Source organism: Canis lupus, chromosome 23, assembly GCF_003254725.2.
Source record: "Canis lupus dingo isolate Sandy chromosome 23, ASM325472v2, whole genome shotgun sequence".
NCBI lineage: Eukaryota > Metazoa > Chordata > Mammalia > Carnivora > Canidae > Canis > Canis lupus.
In genome coordinates this window covers 8,397,562-8,419,150 of record NC_064265.1, presented here as the reverse complement: position 1 = coordinate 8,419,150, position 21,589 = coordinate 8,397,562, and the positions used below count along the sequence as shown (strand labels likewise).

General features: G+C 49.9%; 1 protein-coding gene across 7 annotated transcripts in view; it reads left to right on the top strand.

Annotated features, from left to right (window-relative positions):
- The window catches only part of SCN5A (sodium voltage-gated channel alpha subunit 5), a 96,035-nt gene that overhangs the window by 33,582 nt on the left and 40,864 nt on the right, over positions 1–21,589 (top strand). For 4 of the 7 annotated variants that reach the window (XM_049099806.1, XM_049099804.1, XM_035704848.2 and 1 more), the window contains exons 6-14: positions 265–356; positions 3,670–3,900; positions 5,403–5,466; positions 6,363–6,504; positions 7,032–7,229; positions 8,581–8,760; positions 9,537–9,902; positions 15,123–15,255; positions 16,129–16,367. In XM_049099806.1, coding sequence (XP_048955763.1) covers positions 265–356; positions 3,670–3,900; positions 5,403–5,466; positions 6,363–6,504; positions 7,032–7,229; positions 8,581–8,760; positions 9,537–9,902; positions 15,123–15,255; positions 16,129–16,367 — 1,645 coding nt within the window. Of the gene's footprint in view, positions 1–37; positions 130–264; positions 357–3,669; positions 3,901–5,402; positions 5,467–6,362; positions 6,505–7,031; positions 7,230–8,580; positions 8,761–9,536; positions 9,903–15,122; positions 15,256–16,128; positions 16,368–21,589 lie in introns of all 7 variants that reach the window. The other 3 variants (XM_049099807.1, XM_049099805.1, XM_049099802.1) reach the window with 1 other exon arrangement.

The window sequence follows — 21,589 nt, the reverse complement described above, 5'->3', positions numbered from 1 at the left end:
CTTTACGATTCCCAATAACTGTGGTTTGATTCTGCAGGTATGTATCAGAAAATATAAAACTAGGCAATTTGTCGGCTCTTCGAACTTTCAGGGTCCTGAGAGCTCTAAAAACTATTTCGGTTATCCCAGGTAAGATGCCCGGACTCGCCTCTCGGATCTCAGCTACAAGTGACTCTCTCTCTGTCTCCCCTCCTCCCCTCCCCCACCGTGTGTCTCCTGCTGGCGTGTCGTCACTGTCCCGTGTGTGACTTTCCCCTGTTACAGATACACAACAGAATTTGTGGACCTGGGCAATGTGTCAGCCTTACGTACCTTCCGAGTCCTCCGGGCCCTGAAAACTATATCAGTCATTTCAGGTGAAAATCAGGTTAAACGCCAAGGCTGGAGGGACTCACGCAGGCCTTCCCAGCACCCCGGGCCTGAGGCGACCCTGGGGAAGGCCCCTCCGAATGTGCCTGTCACCAGAATACCTTCCCCAGAGCTTGGTGGCGGGGGTCCGGCGGCGGCGGCGGACGTGGCTGGCCCCTCACAGCTTCCCGAGATGATTCGGGATGCCCCCCCCAAGCAAAGCCCGCCCTCACAGAGGCTGGGGGGGCACATGGCTCCCCTGGCAGGGCCTGTATCGAACCCAGACTCTTCCCAAGATAATGATGTCCTTCCCAAACTGAGCTCAGTGCTTTGAATAGCGAAAAGCTTGCGTGTGGATTGCTTCAGCCAGAAACATCATCCTCCAGTAAGGAGAGGCAAACCACACATGTGCGCGCGCACACACACACACACACACACACAATAAAAAAGGAAAACTCAGGGCTGAATGCCTAGTCCCTGCATTGTGTCCCCTCTTGGTGACAAAGGCACAGCCGCCACCGCCACCGCCACCGCCTCCTTTTGTGAAACAGAGTGTATTCTGCGGACAGGTGTCATCGGGCCTTGGCGTCTACCAGCCCTCGCTGCATGGTGCGGTAGAGGTATAGCAAACCGTGCATGGTAGCCTCAGGAAGCAATTCTCCTTGACAGATGTTGGCAATTGCACCCGGGAATTCTAAGCCCGGATGGCCACTCTAGAAAGCCGGTCTACCCCATCCATCCAGGAAAGTTCTCAAAAGGCTTATGATGATTTCATGGCCCACAGGGCAGTGCCCAGAAGTTTCTTCCAGAGCCTTTTTCTGAATGCAGCCACACTCAGAATTGGAGATGGCACTTCTTTTAAGAAGGCAGCTGGAGACAGGTTGTATGCCACAGATCTGAGGAGGTGTCAGAGCTGAGGGAAGAATTAACTAAAGCAGATGGTGGCATCCATTCCTGATTTGGAAAGCCCTAGGTCCTGGCCCCTTGATCTCCATGTAGCTCTTCTGCCCGGGGAAGGCATGGGCCCTGCTCTGAGCTCCTTGGAGGCGTTCAGACTCTCCCTTGGTGGTGTTAATTATCTAATAAGACTACCCCCACCCCCGCTTATGCTACATTCAAGCTGAGCCTCAGACTGTTCCTCCTGACCTCTGAACCCCATAGGATGTGCACAGGGCCACTTGTCCCCATGCTCTCCAGTGGCCCAGACCCCCACTAAGAGCCAGTAGCAAGTGGGCAGCGTGCCCCCAGTGCACAGTCACCTCCATGGAGACGAGTGTTGTCATTGGCCTGGGTGCACACATACATGCTTGGAAGCCTCAGGGTCTGTCCTCTAGGATCCCGGGGACAACCTCACATCATACACCCACAAGATTAGAGAAGCACACTGGCCATAGCAGTTGAGAAAAGACATGTTCCAGTCTGTTTTGTAAGAAAGGCTAGCAAAGGGAAATATCTCTCAGCCCTGGAGTAATGCAGGAAGCCTGCCAACCTAAGCCCGGGCACATTGGACCTCTTCAAAGCTGCCAGCAACCCAGTGAGAAAGCAAACAGCAGACCCTGAAAGTGGTCATTAGAACAATGCTGTGGTCGGCATTATGGAAATCTCTCTGGAGGAGGTGTCCCCTGCGCAGAGGCTCAGAGAGCCTCGGCCTTCTCCAGACCTCAGTCTCCTCTCCCGCAAGATGGAAATGAAATCAGAGGGGTTGGTTTCCAAGGGCTCTTTGGCCAGCTTGTTAGACCTTCAGTGGCAGGAGAGTGTCCCAGTTGATGCCAGGGACCTTTCCCTTCTTGGGTCTTTTCAGAAAGAATCCTGTTACTTCATTGGACTCATTCTTGTCAGAAGTGAACTCTGTCATCAATATAAGAAATATTTAAAGGACTGGATCTATGCTCACCAACTTATTTCCCCCCGCTGGATGCTATGTCCACAGACCAGGAGGTGCTTTGCTGGGCCTTGAACTGGATGCTCTAAAGATCCTTTAGACTAACAGTTGAGGCAGTGTATGCTGCCCACCACCTCCTGCCCTGTGCTGCCTGCCACATACATTATGGGCAGGGTCTCCAGGCCCGGTAAGCAGAACCGGAGTGTGCTCTCTGAGGGGTCCTAGAACCTCTGCTAGAGCTGAGGTGTGCTGGGCTACCAAATGGGAATCCTACTACCACCACCACCCCAGGCCCATTCCCTGCAAGGCCCACACCTGCCCAGGGCAGTTGCCAACATCTGTCAGGACGATTTCCACAGAGCACGCTGAGTGCCTCTGAGCTGTGGGCAGGCAGCAGCGCTAGTGGCACAGTGGGAGGACTTCCTCCCCTGCTCCCATGTTTGCCCATCGCTGCCTCCCTGTCTTGAGGTCATGGGCATGGCAGCTGTGGGCACGGCCACCACAGGTGCTCCTAACACATTAACCAGCTGGACGATGGATGGATGGATGGAGCTTAATCTGAGATCTGGCCGCTTTGAGCCTGGGGGCTGGGGAGTGGGGGCAGGAGGCTGGGCTCTGCTGCTGGCAGAGAAGCCCCCTCGCTCCCGATGCTCTGCTCGAACTTGTCATAGGACAATAGCTCAGTGTCAGACCAAAGGTGTCTACACATGCTTTTCTGTCACTTTGCTGTGTGGTGCTGGCTTCTGCAGGGAGCTGGGCCATGCAACTAACACATCACAGCCTCTTGGCTTTGGGGAATGGGATGGAAGGGGATGGGTCCTGGAGGGACAGGGCAGAGGAGGAAAATGCAAAGTAAGTCAACCTCTCCTCTGCCCTTGAAGCCTTCCCAAAGGTGGGATCCTAGCCAGAACAAACCCCTTAGGACATTACCCACCATGACCTTGCCAGGCCTCCTGATAGCCCCCCATCACCCAAGCACACACCCCATTCCTCTACCAAGAATGACCTGTGCCTCTCCATCTCAAGGATCATGGCCAGCGCCCTTCCATTGCCCTGGAATGGGCCTGGACCTGTGTCCCTTCTGCAGATTATATTTAAAGGTATACCTAGGGACCAGCCGGATGGGGACAGGCTTTGAGTGTTTTTTTTTCCTCAAGAAACCAGCATTTCCCACACCCATTTAATATATGTGGCTAGTGGAGAGCAAAGAGGACTGGGTCCTCCTGAAAATACATGGCCAGACTGGACTTCCACCCCGGTGGGGGGGGGGGGGGCAGGACAGAATCTCAGTAGCAGAGGAAATGGAGGCCTCCTTCTCTTGCCCCTGCTTCATGATTGCCCATCTGGCCCAGCACCCCCTCAGGCCTGGCCCCCCACCCAGTGGAATGAGGAGCACAGAGCCTGTGGGTGACACCCCTGCTCATTCTTGCCTTCCCCAGGTCTGAAGACCATCGTGGGGGCTCTGATCCAGTCTGTGAAGAAGCTGGCCGACGTGATGGTCCTCACCGTCTTCTGTCTCAGTGTCTTTGCCCTCATCGGCCTGCAGCTCTTTATGGGTAACCTGAGACACAAGTGTGTCCGCAACTTCACGGCGCTCAACGACACCAACGGCTCTGTGGAGGCTGACGGCCTGGTCTGGGAGTCACTGGACCACTACCTCAGCGACTCAGGTGCAGGCTCACTCTGCGGGCCTGGGTCGGGCTTTGTGAGGCCACACAGCCCTTACCAGAGATAGACCTTCCCCCATGGCTGGTCAAGCTGTACCTGGTCCCCCAGAAACCCCAAGATATGCTCCGGGATCCCAGCCCCTGCCCTTTGGAACTCCAGGAGAGGACGGGAGGGGTGAGGACTTTGGGCCTGCCCTCGTGAGTTCTTGGACTCGATGACCAGACACTTGAAGAGCAGGAAGTAGGAAGTTAGCTGGAGAGGCTGATGAGGGACAGCAGGTGCTGAGGGTGAAGGGGGACTGACCCCAGAGAATTGAGAAGGGAAAGAAGACTGGCCTACCTATCCAGAGAGGAGCATTAGCCAGAGAAAGGGCGGGACATGGAGCTGGGGTAGTTTGTGAGCCTTCAGAGTGGAGGTCCCACCTGCTTGGCATGGGATGTCTCAGCCAACTTCAGAATTCCTTGCCAAGACGTTAATTCCATACATATGCCCCACAGAACCCCAAGAGAGGGTTGGAACAAGCCGGGAGATTGTACAAAGTCACATGAGCCCCTCCGGCCATTTCAGTGATACGTGCCTTTCAATGTTCCAGGCCAATGGCCAGCACCTCTCTTAACCGAGACCATCAGTCTGGTTCAAAGGTAGACACTGGTGCAAGGGCAGATTGAAGGCCCCAAGGGACATTCTGAAGTTAGGGCCTCTTCGCTACACCAGCAGTCCGCTTTGGAAAAAGAAACGGAATGAAGCTCAGTGACTCAATTTGCTTATGGCTCAGCTGTGGCCAAATAGCAGCGGTTCTAAAACTTTCATGTGTACCAGCAGGGCTCCAGGAAGCACATACTGTGGCTGGGCAGCACCCCCAGAGTTCCCAAGTCAGCAGATCTGGGGTGGTACTCAGGAGGTTACATTTCTAACCAGGTCCCAGTTGTCTGCTCTCGCGGGGTGGGGACCACAGTTTGAGAACTGCTGCCTAAAACTAAGGCGAGTAGTGTTAAGTAATGGGGCCTGACCACTGGCCAGAGGAGAGGACAGGACTATGTGTCCCATATGGCATCTGGCGCAGCCCCAGCCCCGTCTGAGCATACTGCAGCATCATCACGCCACGGTGACAGTAGCAGGTATCACCTGTACCACCTTAGGCACAGAGAAGTGGTGCAGATGGAGCCGGGCGGTAGCCTGCCGAGACCAGGTCAGTGACTCAGTAGCTGAGCTGGGCCTCCGCCCAGACCCCTGCCTCCTGGGTCAGGGCCTCTCTTCGCCCCAGCTATCCTCCTGAGTCCTCCTCGGGGCAGGGGACAGAAGCTCCCTATGGGGACTCCCTGAGTCTTCTGTGAGCGTGGGGGACACTGGCAGCTGAACATCTAGGGGGGAGCAGGAGGCAGGCCAGGGAAGCAACTGGTGTTGTTCCTCAGGTGTCTACCCCCACCATAGTCCTGGGCACAAAGCGGGAACCCCAGGAGTCTGGGCCACACATGCTCTTCAGCATCGGTCATTCCCCTTTCAGGAAACTACTTGCTGAAGAATGGCACCTCCGATGTGTTACTGTGTGGGAACAGTTCTGATGCCGGGTATGTGGTGCCCAGCCCCCAGGGCCACCTCACCGGGTAGGGGTGAGGTGAGGTGAGGGTGGCAGGGGAGGAGGGAGTCCCCTGGTACTCTGTGGGGCTGCAGTCCCACATCTCTCAGTATGAAATTCCAGCCCTTCCTATAGCCAAAGAGATTTGTCTGGAAAGTCTTAGGACATTAACAAGACACAGAGGCTGCACCCTCCCACTTGCTGAGTACCCCACCCCCACCCTCCATCTCCCCCACTCGTGAGTCCAGCCCAGCAGTCTCTCTTTGGGAGAGAGGCTATCCCATCCAGCTCTGTGAGTCATCAGTTCCCCTCACTATGCCTGTGTGCATGGTCACATAAAGGGGTACATCCTCCAGGTGTGGCCAGACCCCAGCCTGTCCACCCCAGAATCACAGCCTGTCCATCCATCCACCCCACGGGCTGGCATTTGCCCCAGGCTCCGTGCTGTTCAGCCTCATGCTATTCAGCCAAGTCTCACTGCCCTCCCCCCCACCCCCCCACTGCATGCCTACTCTGTGCCCATCTCCCTGTGGGGTAAGCAGCCAGAGGAAATCACTGTGAGCCAGGCCTTTGGCACTTCCTCTGTGAGGGGAGAGGCGACTCATGTCACAGCGGGGATGGTGTATCATGTGGGCAGAAGGGAGCTGGGTTCAGGCCTAGCTGATACAGATGGGGAGAGACAAGGCGAAACCGGTGTCCCAGGCCGGAGGCACAGCGTGGAAAGTCACGGCAGCAGGACCAACCGTGTGGCACTAAGTTTGTGAAAGTCAGCCTCATGAAGCAGTGGGGCACATGTTGGGCCACCCAGGGAGATGAGTCAGGCCCAGGGAGCATCTTAGGGGGCGGGCCCTTCACGGCAGGGGACAGAGTCTGTGTGTCTGACTGCAGGACATGTCCCGAGGGTTACCGGTGCCTAAAGGCAGGGGAGAACCCTGACCACGGCTACACCAGCTTTGACTCCTTTGCCTGGGCCTTCCTTGCGCTCTTCCGCCTAATGACACAGGACTGCTGGGAGCGCCTCTACCAGCAGGTACATGGGTGCATGGGCGGGAGGAACACCAGGAACTGGCTAGGGACCAGGATGCACAGGTGATTAGCTAGAGGCCCCAGCAGCTTCTCCACTGGCAAGAGCTGGGGAGGCTCAAGGAATAAGGGACAGGAACCCTTGCATCTGAGGAATGGGAACAGCAAGCAAAAAAACTTCTTGCTGGTAACCAAGTACCCTTCCCTCTGTATGGGGCTCACTGTGCTCTGTGAGTAGGACATTTCTCTGCCCTATATGATGGAATAGTTGCCTCTATGCATGCAACATTTCCTCTGTCGACTGGAACATTCTGCCTCCCTCCATGGATGGGACACTATCCTCTGCATGTAGGTCATTCTTTTCTATGGGTTAGAATACTTACCTCTATAGGCAGGATATGCTCTACTCCTCCCCAAGCTGTGGCCATTTGAACTCTTGGCGTAGCCTGACTGGACAACTTGAAATTCCAAGACCATGACCATGACCCAGAAAGGGCCCCAGTGAAGATAACCTCTGTTGCCTTACTCCCCCAGACCCTGAGGTCTGCAGGGAAGATCTATATGATCTTCTTCATGCTTGTCATCTTCCTGGGCTCCTTCTACCTGGTGAACCTGATCCTGGCTGTGGTTGCCATGGCCTACGAGGAACAAAACCAAGCCACCATTGCTGAGACAGAGGAGAAGGAAAAGCGCTTCCAGGAGGCCATGGAGATGCTCAAGAAAGAGCATGAGGTGAGTGAGCATGCAGCCAAGGAGCCTCCAAAGCAAGTCCTCACCTGATTCTGGCTGCCTATGAACCTGGTGCCTGCTGGGCAAAGCTGGTGCCTATGGGGATGACACCTGCTTCGTAACGCTGGTGCCTACAAACCTGGTACATGCTGGGTAAAGCTGGTGCCTGCTGGGTAAAGCTGCTATCTGTAAGTGTGGCATCTATAGATAAAAGGCAGGTCCTGCTGGGTAAAGTTGATACCTATTAACCTTCTACTTGCTAGGCAAACCTGGTGCCTGTGGGCATGGTGCCTGCTGAATAAAGCTGGTGCCTATAAGCATGGTGCATGCTGGGTAAAGCTAGTGTCTGCAGATGTGACGCATGCCAGGTAGAGCAGGTGTCTGTGGGTATGATGCATTCCGGGTAAAGCAGGTGTCTGCGCATGTGATGCATGCTGGGAAAAGCTGGTGCCTTCACGTGTGGCATCTACTGGATAAAAGACAGTTACTGTTGAGCGATGCTGGCGTCTACTGGGTTAAAGTATTTCATGTGAATGTAGTGTCTGCTAGGTGAAAATTTGGTACCTGGTTAAGGACAGTGCCTGTTCATGAGGCACCTACTAGGTAAAAGTCTCACTGGGTGCAAGTGGGTGCTGTGAGTGTGGTGCCTGCTGAGGAAAGTGTTCCCTATGACCATGGTGTCTTCTCAGAGAAAACAGTGCCAGCTGGGTAAAAATGGTGGCTGCCAGGTAAAGGTGGTAGCTCCTGTGTAAAGGAACCTAATGCATGCTGGATAAAAGAGAACCACATGTCCATGGACTGAGTTTATCCTAGTCAAGGGATGTCTTCTGGAAGCTTGGTGAGGAAGGTCCAAGGTCGGAAGCCTGACCCAGCTCGGAAAATAAGCCCTGGCAGTGCTGCCCTGGTTACCCATCACTCCACACGCAGGTACTGCAGGCTAACTACAGACCAAGCTGTTAGAAGCCATGTAGGCATTCACTTTCTTCTCATTGCCCCACGCTACCTCCCCCATCACCAGTTTTGGCCAACTGAACCTTCTAGAAGATGTCCTGCCCTCTAATTCTGTTGCTTCCTCTGCTCACCAACATCCTCCCACCTCAACTGTCCCTCACACTCCCCTCTTCCTAGAGCTGCCCACATCAGCCACTTCTTTCCTCTTCCCTGGACTTTGATTCTTTTCAAAACATGCTGGGTCTGTTTGAGCTCATCTCTCCATGATACTCTGGTCTGGGGTTAAGTGTGCAAGTCTACTTCCTGATGGGGAAATGGAGATACTGAGAGTTGCTCGGCCTGCCTTAGCCTGAGGCTGCACAAAGTCTCAATAACCAAAACACCCCTCTTCCACCTTTTCCAGGCCCTCACCATCAGGGGTGTGGACACTGTGTCCCGCAGCTCCTTGGAGATGTCCCCTTTGGCCCCAGTAACCACACATGAGAGAAGAAGCAAGAGGAGAAAACGAATGTCTTCGGGGACAGAGGAGTGTGGGGATGACAGGTTCCCCAAGTCCGACTCGGAGGATGGTCCCAGAGCAATGGTAATCCCCGGCCGTGGCTCTGACCCTTTCAGTGTGGGTCTGGCATCAAAAGCCCATCATGTTGGGCCCCTGGTGCAGCCCCCGTGGTTGCTCCCCAAGGAGACTATCCTTGAGCCCCCTTCCAGCCCTCCGTGTTTCCCATGACCATTCTTGGAGTGGAGGAGGTCTGGGCAGAGACACCAGCTAGGTTTGGGTGTTGTGATGTCACCAGCATTGGGGCTGGGGCTAGGACCAGAGGTTACCCTGTGGTGTAGATTGGTAGGCACCCAAAGACATACCCATTTGAGTCAAGTACATGGCTGATGGCCCCAGGTCCTGCTCAGGTCAGGCCTGTTTGCACCACCAGAAGCTTTCGTGCCTCCTTCTTCTCCTGCCCAGCCACAGCCACAGCTTCAGGCCCAGGTAAATTTGGATCTCAAAGCCCCAAAGGCACAAGCTTTAAGTGAGCAGAGATCCCAGATGATGCAGGACCAACTATACCCCCTCCTGTGAACACACCCTGGCTCAGCGCCCCCAATTCCCGAGTGGCCAGCAGAAGCCTGGGTGGCTCCGTCAGTTAAGCATCCAACTCTTGATCTCAGCTCAGGTCTAGATCTCAGGGTCATGAGTTCAAGCCCTGCTGGGCACAGAGCCTGCTTTAAAAAAACAAAACAACAAGAACAAAAAAACTCTCATTGCTCTGAGACAACCTCTCAGTCTCCGAGAACATCACAGGGGATAAGCTGGGAGCACATAAAGAGCTGGCTTGGTGGTGTGCCTTCTCCCTGTATCCCCAGAATCGCCTGAGCAGCACACATGGCCTCAGCAGGACCTCCGTGAAGCCACGCTCCAGCCGTGGGAGCATCTTCACCTTTCGCAGGCGAGACCTGGGCTCCGAGACAGATTTTGCAGATGATGAAAACAGTACAGCGGGAGACAGCGAGAGCCACCGCACGTCCCTACTGGTGCCCTGGCCTCTGCGCCAGCCTAGTGCCCAGGGACAGCTCAGTCCAGGGACCTCGGCTCCCGCCCTCAATGGTAAAAGGAACAGCACCGTGGACTGCAACGGGGTGGTCTCCTTGCTGGGGGCAGGTGATCTGGAGGCCACCTCCCCAGGAAGCCACCTCCTCCGTCCTGTGATACTGGATCGCCCCCCAGACACGGTGAGCCAGCCCCGTGATGCAGCCCCAGGGCAGATCTGGTCTCCCAGATTCACTTAGTATTTACTGAACACCTGATGTATGCTGGACTCTGGATGAATAAGTGTGGCAAAAAAATCTCTGCCCTCATAGAGCTTCCATGCTAATGGGGGCAGGCAGGCAAAAAAAAAAAAAAAAAAAAACAAAGAAAATAGACATATATGTGCATATGGTGTATAACATTGAGTGATAGGACTAACAGTTAAATATTTAGTAACCAATAAAGCCCTGGCACTGAGATGCCATGGTGGCACAGGACCGGAGTCCTGAAGGCCCTGTGTGTGTCAGGTGTTAACCCATAGGGTTGCTGGATCCTGGGCAGTGCAGGGGGTTCTGAGAAAGGGACCAGAGTGGCAAGGGGATACTCACAGGATTCTGGGCAACAATTATTCACCAAGCCTTAAATACTTCAGTACTTTACAAAATGGTAAACATTAGCCCAAGTAGTAAGTGCTGTGGGAGGGCAAAAGTAAGCATGGGGGAGCGGGATCCCGTACTCCTTAGGAGGCATTGAAACGAAGACCTACCAGAGGCAGGGGTGGGAGCCAGGCTGCTTTCTGAAATTCTGGGGGATGATTGAGCACCCAGATTCCAGACACAAACTAGGTTTGAATTCTAGCTCAGAGCTTACCAGCTGGATGGCCATGGGCAAGTTTCTTTCTGTTTGTGCCTGTCATCTGTAAAATGAATTGAAAACACCCATCTCAGATTGTTGTGAGGATGAATGGTCTCATATGGGTCCAGCAATCAGGATGTTATGAGTATGTTGATGCTGTGATAATGTTATAATAATATACCATCATTATATCATCTGAGGGAAGCATGTTCCAGGCCTAAAGAGCAGCCAGTGCAAAGGCCCTGAGGCAGGAATGTGCCCAGCATATTGAAGGAAATGCCATGAGGTCAGAATGCCCAGAACTCAGGGAACAAAGTCAAAAGGAGTTGGAGTTACCATCAAAAAGGTAGCAGAAGGGGCAGCCCAGGTGGCTCAGCGGTTTAGCACCGCCTTCAGCCCAGGGCCTGATCCTGGAGGCCCCGGGATTGAGTCCCGAGTCAGGCTCCTTGCATGGAGCCTGCTTCTCCCTCTGCCTGTATCTCTGCCTCTCTCTCTCTCTCTCTCTCTCTCTCTCTCTGTCTCTCTTTCTCTCTCTCTCTCTCTCTCTCTGTCATGAATAGATGAATAAAATCCTTTAAAAAAAGGTAGCAGAGAGATGGACCAGAGCATGAAAGGCCAACCAGAGCTCTGATCACTCAGTCAACTGAGCCCATGACAGACATGACTGCCCAGCAGCCCTGGAATGTCCTTGCTGACTGCTGCCCCCAACATTACCCCCAAGGCCACCCACCTGGAGAAAGGGCAAAGGTGTGGCTTATACCCCAGAACCTGCAGGAGACACAGGAGGGGAGACTTTCTGAGGAAGCTAGGACAAGACAGGGAGCCTTGATCAGGAAGGTGGAGGTGGGGCTGAAGAGAAATGGCTTACAGCCAAATGGTCTGTTCTGCTCCAGCTCAGACCCTGGCTCTGGCTACAGGACTTGGCGCAGGTTAAGGAGTCGCTCTATGCCTCAATTTCCTCATGGGTTAAGTGTAAATAAAATTCGTATCCACATCAGCAGCTTCTGCTGAGGACTAAAAGGGTTAAAAATATGTCCGGTGATTAGACCAGTCCTTGCCTCAAGTTCGAGTGATTACTATTATTATCTGTTAGCTCTATTATTGAGGCAGGAGGAGTGAAGACTCCTGGGGCACACTGCAGTGTGCCCAGGGCCCTCACACTCTTCTGGAGCAGAGTCAGGGAGATGGTCCTGGGAGCACCTGGGGGCAGACCACAGTGTTGGGCGGGCCTGGAGGGGCCTGAGCCCTCACCTGGAGGGTGAGGTTTTCAGAAACAGCAAACCCGGGTGGCCTGGGCCCCCCTGCACATCCAGCCCTGGAGGCTTAGCCTTGTGGATCAGGTCGGCAGCCCAGAACACTAATAGAATTTCCTAATCTCATTAGGGAGAAAATCATCTCATTGTGCTGCACATGTCAGGAGGAATGCAAGTTCAAACACTTCATTACCGGGAACTCTGACTTCACCCTTTCTCACTTCTGTGGGGCCCATTTGTAACCTCAAAGGGATTAGCAGGCCAAGGGGCTTATTTGCAAAGTTAAGGGAATTACCTAGCAGACCAAGATGGAGACATTGTAAAGTTAAAGAGATTAGCAGGCATTCGGCCCCTGGGAATGCCTTCTCTGCCTCCACTGGGTACCCAGTTTGGAATCTGAAGGCTGAGTACAGTGTGGAGCCCATAGTGGGTGCTCAACCAAGACAAGAGAGGAGAAGGGCCAGCCCAACAGACAGCTCATATTTAATTTATCCCAGTTGAGAGAGTAGAGGGTGAAGCTTTCCTTTGTCCACCGTCTATATGAGAGTGCCTGGCCCAGAAGACCAGAGGGGGTGGGGAATGACCATTCTTCTTCCTCCTCCACATGTTAGACTTGTGTCCCCCTTTCCTCTGGTCATTGAGCAAGTTAGACGCAGGGCTAGAACTTAACCCACGCCTTCTGATTTCTGAGCAATTATCCACGCAACCATCATTTGCCCAGTGCCAGCCTGCTGCATTGAGTTGGAGGCTCCAGGGATATAGTGGTGAGCAGAGCAGTCAAGAGCTCTGACCTCGCAGAGTTTACTCTGTAGTCAGGAAGACAGATGGCAAACTGGTCGATATTTCCAGGTTAGCAATAAGGGTCATGAGACAGCATGTTGCTAGGGTGAGGGTTGGGGATGGCTCTTAGAATACTCAGGAAGTCCTGCCTCTAGAGACGACATTAAAATGGACAAGCAGATGATTTTAGGAAGCCAGCCACAAAGATGTGGAAGAAGCGTGTTGTAGACAGAGGGAACAACAAGTACAACAGTCCAGAAGAAGAGGAAGCTTGACGTGTTCGAGGCATGAGGGGGCCAGACAGGGTCAGGTGTGATGGAAACAGCAAGAAGGGGTACAGTTGATGAGTTAGGATTTGGACTGTACTGCTTTGTAGCCAATAGAAGAGTTTGAATTTAGTCTGAGTAAGATGGAAAGCATGGGGTGAGGGGAGGAGAGGATTATCATGACCTGATTTACCTTTTAAGGGAACCCCTTTCAGGGGGCACCTGGGTGGCTCAGTGGTTGAGTGTCTGCCTTTGGTTCAGGGCGTGTTCCCGGAGTCCTGGGATCGAGTCCTACATTGGACTCCCTGCATGGAGCCTGCTTCTCCCTCTGCCCATGTCTCTACCTCTCTATGTGTCTCCCATGAATAAATAAAATCTTTTTTTAAAAACGGGGGTGAGCCCCTTTCTACTGTGTAGAGAAGGGAGAAGAGATAATAGCTTGTGCTACGGTGATGTATCAGTCAGTGGTTGCTACGTAATGCTGTGTAACAAACTACCCCCAAGATCAGTGGCTAACAGTAAGCCTTTATTCTCGTGCTGACTTATCGGCAGGATAAGCATGGCTTGGCTGCTCTAGGTGGGGCCTGGCTGGGCAGCTCTGTTTCAGGCTGCACCCTGGCTTGGCTCCACACTGTGGGTCAGGCTCAGGGCTGTTCCATGTGTCTCTGTGCTGAGGCTCAGGCTGGACAGGAGGCAGCTACCTGAGGAAACTATTTTCATAGACCGAAGGAGCTGTTGTTCACATCATGTCCACTCACATTCCAGTGGCCAGGGCCAGTGTGTCATTTGTGGGACAGGGAAGGGTGCATCCCCCACAGTGAGAGACGAATGAGTAAACGTTTGCTAAAGTGCTAACTCAGACTATCACAGGTAGTTGAGGAAGAGAAGAGAAGCCGGCAAAGTTAAGACACATTTGTGAGTTAAGCTGGCCAGGTTTGTGGTTGCCTCGGACTTCAGGTACTACTGTTACTGGCAACCCCATCAGCCCTCTCAGGTGCCTCTGCTTGCATACTTCTGTGACCAGGAGCTCACTTCCTCCCTAGGCATCATTTTAGGGCAGTCCCACCAGTTGCAAAGGTTGACTTTAGCTTGAGCTCAGATCACTTTGATGACCACCCCTGGTCCTGACTCTGTTGCCCTGGGTAGCCTAGGCCCCTCTTCCTTCTGATCAACAGAGATTCTAGAGCCTTATGCTTGCATGCTGAACAGCCCTATGCCTTGCACAGCCCCAGCTCAGGCTCTTGCACTGTGGTCACATAGGACCCTGCTAACACGTACTGGGAGGCGGGGCTCTGAGTAAGCTTCTAGAATTCCTACTGCCATCTCCCTCTGTCGGGCACACCACATCTCTGTCTGCAGACCTGGCTCTTTTGCTTACAAAAATGATGCCAGCACATGGACAAAAAAATCCCATGGTACAGGAGTGTATGAGTGAAAGAAAACCTCGCCCCACAATTCCATTCCCCAGATATACTCACTTTAATGATTCCGTGTGTATCTTCTTGATCTTTTTGTTTTTTTTCATCAAACTGTTTGTCTGGGAGGTGCTCCCATGGGAACGCACAAGGAACTGCCTCTCACTCTTTACTGACTGTATCAGGGACCAGGGTCAGATTGTATCCATAATTGATTTTAGTATTCTATTGATTGGTCTTGTCTTTACGGTATTAGGAACAATGCTGCAATAATGAGCATCATTGCATATGTATTTTTGGTGCACGTGTATAATTATTTATGAAGTTAGATTGCTAGATGAGGAATTGCAGAGCCAATTTAACATTTTCTTGGTAGATAGAGCCAAACTGCCTCCACAGATGCTCCCACTAGCCATGTCTAAGCATTGTGCTTTATGCTTCTATTAATGTCACCTTAGAGCCGGGTAGATTTTTTTCCCTTATGTTTCTTTATGCTGTCGACTCTAGGGAGCTTGTGGTCAATTAAGACTCCCAGATTGTTTTTGCATGTACTAATGTATACTGACAGCATCTGGTTGATAGAACTTGGTACATGTAGTTTCCTGTCCACACTCAAGAACTACCACTGACAAGAGATGATGGAGAAAATGATTGTCAAGAGGGATGGGGGATGTTACTAATAGAGAGGGAGTTGGGAACCGAGAAACCCAGCATCCGGGCCCTGTCAAGACCCGCATCCTATCTCCCCGTGGGTCCTCCCAACCTGAGTCTGGGACCTCTGTCCCAGGCCCAACAGCTGCCCCAGGTTCAACAGGACCCCTGTGCCCTCATGCATATCTCCTGGTTGCACCCAGACCACACCGTCGGAGGAGCCAGGCAGGCCCCAGATGCTGACCCCACAGGCTCCATGTGTGGATGGCTTCGAGGAGCCAGGAGAGCGACAGCGGGCCCTCAGCGCAGTCAGCGTCCTCACCAGTGCACTGGAAGGTCAGCACCCCTGCTGTCATCCACACGCCCCCACTCCTGCCTGAGGCCCCCCTCCCACATAGCCTGACCTGAGCCTCTCCTCCCCTCTGCCCCCCACCAGCTGCTGGGCTTGCCTCAGACATCCCCAGAGCAGGCCCAGACTTTCTAGTCCGTGTTACCCTCAGGAAGCCTATCTGTGTTTCTTCCAAACATCCCCACAGTTGTCCCGGCCTGTCCTGGGTGCTCCCTTATCTCATCCTGTCCACTCCCAAGCAGCCCCATGCCTTCCTGGGACCATCCTGGCCCAGACCTGCCAATTCTAGCCTATTCCCAGTCATTCCCTGTCTACCACAGGCTATTCCAGGCATCCTACATCTGTCCTGGCCAGTCCCGCCCCAGGCAACCCCCAACTATCCCAGTCTGAACTTGACACCACCCCCCCATCTTGTTCCCTCCTGTCCCATATGTGTTCATATCTTTTCTGGCCTGTTCCAGGCACCACCATCTGTCCAGCATGTCCCAGATGCCCACGTCTGTTCTTCTTGTTTTGGTTGTCCTTAGAGCTGAACTTGCCTGTCTCAGATGTTGTCTTGTCCTTTTCAGCCTGTCTCCTGTTGGGTGGCCCCATGTCTATGTGATACTGTTGTCTTAAGGAACATCCATCCTGACCTCCTGTCCCTCCTGTGGCCCTCCCCTAGCATATTTCCAGAGGCAGGGGCCGCGACATAAGCCATATCTTCCCTTAAGCTTTCCTGTCCCTCTCGCTGTCCCCCTGTCACATAGCAGCCCTGACCTCTCCCCAACTAATTCATATGTCTTTTCTGGGATACCAAATTATATGTGAGTCAGTCCACAAAAACAAACCAGCTCACTGGCTGCCCCCCCCAACCCCAGAGTTGGAAGAGTCTCACCGCAAGTGTCCACCATGCTGGAACCGCTTCGCCCAGCGCTACCTGATCTGGGAGTGCTGCCCGCTGTGGATGTCCATCAAGCAGAGAGTGAAGTTCATGGTCATGGACCCGTTCGCCGACCTCACCATCACCATGTGCATCGTGCTTAACACGCTCTTCATGGCACTGGAGCACTACAACATGACAGCTGAGTTTGAGGAGATGCTGCAGGTCGGAAACCTGGTAAGGGCTGCCACCAGCCAACTCTCAAATGGGCATCCTGGTGTGAAGAGCTCTTGGCCAGCTGGCACAGCCTTCATGGGTGGTGAGGGGACATTCAGAGCACAAAAGGGTCTTCTAAAGGTGGGAGTCACCGTGGAAGACCTCTTGGAACAGGAAGTGTCAGGATCAGGTTTTAAGGAGCTGAGAGATGTAGCTGGGAGTGAGGAGTTGGGGATAAAGATGCCTGGAGATTAGAAAACAAAAGTGAGTTGAGGGTGAACTTGAAATGCACCGGGATGTGAGATATGGCGATTAGTAATGGAGGAGGAGAATGAATGCAATAAGCAGCAGTTCTCTCAGGGGAAGGATGGATGGATAGAGAGAAGGGGGAAGGACAGAGTGGATGGATGGATGGATGGATGGATGGATGGATGGATGGATGGATAGTTGGATGCAGTGAGTCAATCAGGCAGAGCCAGATTTGAATTCTGACTCAGCTCTAACTATGTGACCTGAAGCAAATTACTTAGTCTCAGTCATTGGCACAATAAGTATTTGTTTAATTTAATAAATGTAAAATTAGTATGACAATATCAAGCCCATAGGAAGCTAATGAGGATTGAATAAGATAATGTGTATAATGTGCTTGGCTCAGAGTTTGATAAACAGTAAGCACTCAAAATAAATGATAGCTGCGGTCTGTGGTTATTATCACTGGCGCTGTTATTAAAGAGACTTCCCCTGGAAGTCAGAATGTCTGGGTTCTGATTCTGATTGTTTTTTTTTTTTCCTTGAGATCAGATCAGGTCCTACCTCTTTATTCTAAAGGTGGGGAACTGAGGCTCAAGAGGTAACATAATGGTGGCAGAGATGGGCATGTAACTACTGTTTCCTGACTCTGAGAGACAGGGCCCTACTGGTTCTGCCCAGCTAAACACAGATAGCCTTTCTCCAGGGGATCCCAGGTCAGGTTGGCCAAGAGCCCAGTAGCCTCTGAAAGGAGCTCCCAGGATCATCGCTGAGATGGGATGGAGGAGAGGGCCATTCAGTCCAAGCTTTCTCTTACTACAGAGCCAGCCCTATCTCAGTCTCAGCGGCACAGGTAGCCCCCCAGGCAGGCAGGTCTCCTACACTATGGAGCCTGATGATTTTCTTCCTTTATCACTTCTCCTAACTAGAACTCTAGATAGTTATCTCAAAGTCTATTCAATTTTTTTTGTAAATGTGAGTCCATTTTGCCATAATTCTACTTTCTTTCCTTCTATATGCAAACAAAGGGAAAGCTCTTGTATAGTCTGTAGGTGTCTCAAGCATTATTGTACCTGGTGTGTTGGGTGGTCTTCAGATGGTGGTTATGTAGGATTGCAGTTGAATGTGGTTTTATTGGAATGTGACCACTGAATTGCTCTGAGCAGCAAATCAAGGTGATAAAGAGCAGTGGTGGCTTCCCTGGATCATTGAGTTGTGATTGAAGCTGTGTTAAACTTGGGGTTCTATTGTTAGTAATAGGTCATGTAGTTGGAGTATAGCTCTATTTTGTTTCATTTGGATAGCTTTATTACTACTGTGAAAGGTTTTGATTGTCTTGAAGTTAATATATTCTCAGTGGTTTAAATGTTACATGTAAAAAAAACAAAAGCACAAAAATAAGCATGGGAAAATAATCTCGGTATGGGAAAAACCTTTCTAAGCATGTCATTAAAGACCATTTCCATAAAAGAGAAGATGAATAGATTTGACTTTTAGCTCATCATCTAGAAAGCAAATGCAACTTCTATTCCTAACATTGTGGACCAAAAAACCTCAAAAGTCCTCCACTAGGAAACAACTAAAAATACAGCAGATATTCTGAAATGCATATCAAAGCTCATGAGAAAGTAACAAAAATCCCCTAGTGCCAGAAACAAAGAGGAACTTAAAAACTATAGCAGTAAACATGTAAAAGGGTTCTGTAGTTGCCCTGGTAGGGGTTGGGAGCAGGTGATATTGCTGATTTGGGTAATCTGGGGATTTGGATTTTAGTGAACGTGTAGAGACAAGGCAGGTCTTTAGACAGTGTGGGTAAGGGTTGGAATTGAGTAACCATGGGAATATAAAACCCTAGTTCAGTAGAATGGTGAACCAGAAAAAACTCCTGGCACCAAAGCTGGGAAATGATAAAGAAGGAAGCTTGTCAGTCTTGGCTGGGGCTGAAGATGAGGAGAAAAGGAACCTCTGGAAGCTTATGACTGTAAATTTGGCCTTATATAGATTTGGAGTTCAAATTTATAGCTGAGTATTTCTGGAACCTGTGCCTAAAATAAAAGATAATGTGACCCTATGATATCTTGGGGCCACTGCAAGAAGCAAACACAAAACTTCTCTGGGAAGACACACTTTTAACCCAGGCCAAGTCTGTTCTCCAAATTACAAAGCACACAAGGAAATAACCCACTATGAGGAAGAGTCAGCAGACCGACAGACACACATACACACATACAGAGGCTTATCCTCTTAGGAATGTCTTATGATAAACTGTCTAATTCAGATTATAAAATAAGAATGTTCGTAATAACTAAAGACATAAAAGAAAGAATTAAACAGGGCAACTGGGTGGCTCAGTTAGTTAAGCATCTGCCTTCGGCTCAGGTCATGATCTCAGGGTCCTGGGATGGATCACTACGTCAGGCTCCCTGCTCAGTGGGGAGCCCACTTCTCCCTCTCCTCCCCTCTTGAGCTGTCTCTTCCTATCTCTGTTACTATCTCTATCTCTCTCTCAAATAAATAAATAAAATCTTTTTTAAAAAGAAGGAATTAAACATTAAAGAATAAAACAGCTTTGGAAAAGAACCAAATTGAATTTCTAAAAATGGAAAATATAGCCACTGGGATTAAAATCTCAATGTATAAATCAAATAGCACATTCATATAGCTAGGGAAAATTAAATTAATATAATTATAGATCTAAGGAAGTTGCCCAGAATGTAAAGATATGAAGAGATAGAAAATCTGAAATCAAGGTTCAGAGACATGGAGTCAAAATGAGAAGGTCAAGCATAGAGCGATAGGAGTTCCAAAGGAAAAAATAAAAATAAAAAAAATAAGAGAATGCAGACAAAACAATGTTTAAGAAAAGAATGGGTAAGAATTGATCAAAGAAATGAACCCTCAGATTATGGAATTACAATAAGTCCTGCACAGGATAAATAAAATATCTAGACATGGTGAACATCAAAAGCAAAGATAACATACAGCAACCAAAACAAGAAATGTTGCCTACTAAGGAACAACTGTTGCATAGATGGGAAACTCCACAGTAGCTCCAACCAAATCCAGAAGACAGTAGAATAATCATTTCAAAGTTCTTGGAGAAAACAGTGGACACCCTAGAATTCTAATTGTCCTACCATTTACAAAGGATAGTAAGTAAAGACCAAGAGTCCACCACACACAAATTGTCTCTCTGAAACAATAACAAAAATTTGTACTTTAGAAGAAAGTAAAATGATAGCAGAAGCAGTTTTGAGAAGAACCTGAAAGGAATAGTAAGCATGTGGGTAAAGCTAAGCAAACATTAACTGTAAAAACAATAACAATGGGCAGCCCGGGTGGCTCAGCGGTTTAGCGCCTGCCTTCAGCCCAGGGCCTGATCCTGGAGCCCCGGGATCGAGTCCCATGTCAGGCCCCTGCATGGAGCCTGCTTCTCCCTCTGCCTGTGTCTCTGCGTCTCTCTCTCTCTCTCTCTCTCTCTGTATCTCTCATTAATAAATAAATTTAAAAAAAACAATAACAATAAGGATGACTGAAGGGTATAAAAAGTAGGAACTAAAACATTGGAACTATAATGTTCCCCCACTTCTTGGGAAGCCACCATCAGCACTGCTCAGTGGCCCTCCTGCCAGGCATGGAGCAGGGATTGGAGGTAGGATGGTCTGAAGTTCATGTTCATTCTGAAATATTAATTAATTTAGGTGTTATTAACTTAAGCCTGATTCTTAAACCTTGTAGGGTAACCTCTAAGAGAATAGGAATGGAAAGTCTTAATTGCCAAGCCAGTAGAGAGGAAAATGAAGAAATTTTACAATTCAATCTAATAGAAGAAAGCAAAGGAGAGAAAAAAAGGAAACAAAAAATAGAAGACACATTGGGTGATAGACATTAAGGAGGGCACGTAATGTAATAAGCACTGGGTGTTATATGCAACTGATACATTATTGAACACTACATCTGAAATTAATGATGTACTATAAGTTGGCTAATTGAATTTAAATTAAAAAAATAGAAGACACAAAATAAAATGAAGACATAGGTCCACATATACCAGAAATCATAATAAATAGTGGTAGGGACTGCAGTCACCAGTTAAATGACAGATTGTCAGTTTGGTAAAGAAATAAAATGCGGCTATATATTTTTACAGAAGATACCTAAATATATTGAGATCCAAATCCCTAAAAGAGATGGGAAAAAGAGAGAACAGACAAATACTATCAAGAAAATTGATGGAGTTGTGTTATTATCAAACTTTAAAGAAAAAGTATTATTGAAGGATAAAGAGATCCAAAACATAAAGATGAAAGGAACAATTCACCAGGAACATACAATTCTATCTGTATGCACCAAATTGCATAGCTTCCAACTATGTAAAGCAGATAATAAGATCAGTTTAACAAGACCACAATCTTAGTGAGAGACCATCCTCCATAACTCATGGCTCAAGCTTGTAAAACATCACCAAGGGTCTAGAGGACTTGAATAACAGAAAAAGAAGCTTGACTTAATGAATGTGCAGAGCACAGCACCCAAGAGTTAGAGAAAATACACACGGAACATTTACAGAATGACCACATTTTGAGTCTCAAGGCAAATTGCACCAAAGACAGGGTATCATGTATGCTTCAATCTCCAACCATTGTGCAATTAAAATATATGTGTCAGAATCTCCAAAAATGCTCATTGACTATGCAATTCCATCTCCAGAAATTTATCCTAAGAAAAGAACTGGGCAAGATGTCTCAAAACAAGTATGTGGAAGGTTATTATTTATTATGGCAATGTTTTTAAGAGGGACAAAAGAATGCCTCAGAGGGAAATACTATGGCACATCTGTATAGTGGAATATTCCACAACTGTTCAGGAAGGGAGGGAGGGAGGGAAAGAGATGCCGTAGACATGTTTAATTGACATTGAAGGATGTTCACAGAAATGAAGTTTTAAAAGCAAGTTTACGTTAAAGATATTAAATATGCAAGGAGAATTTAAGT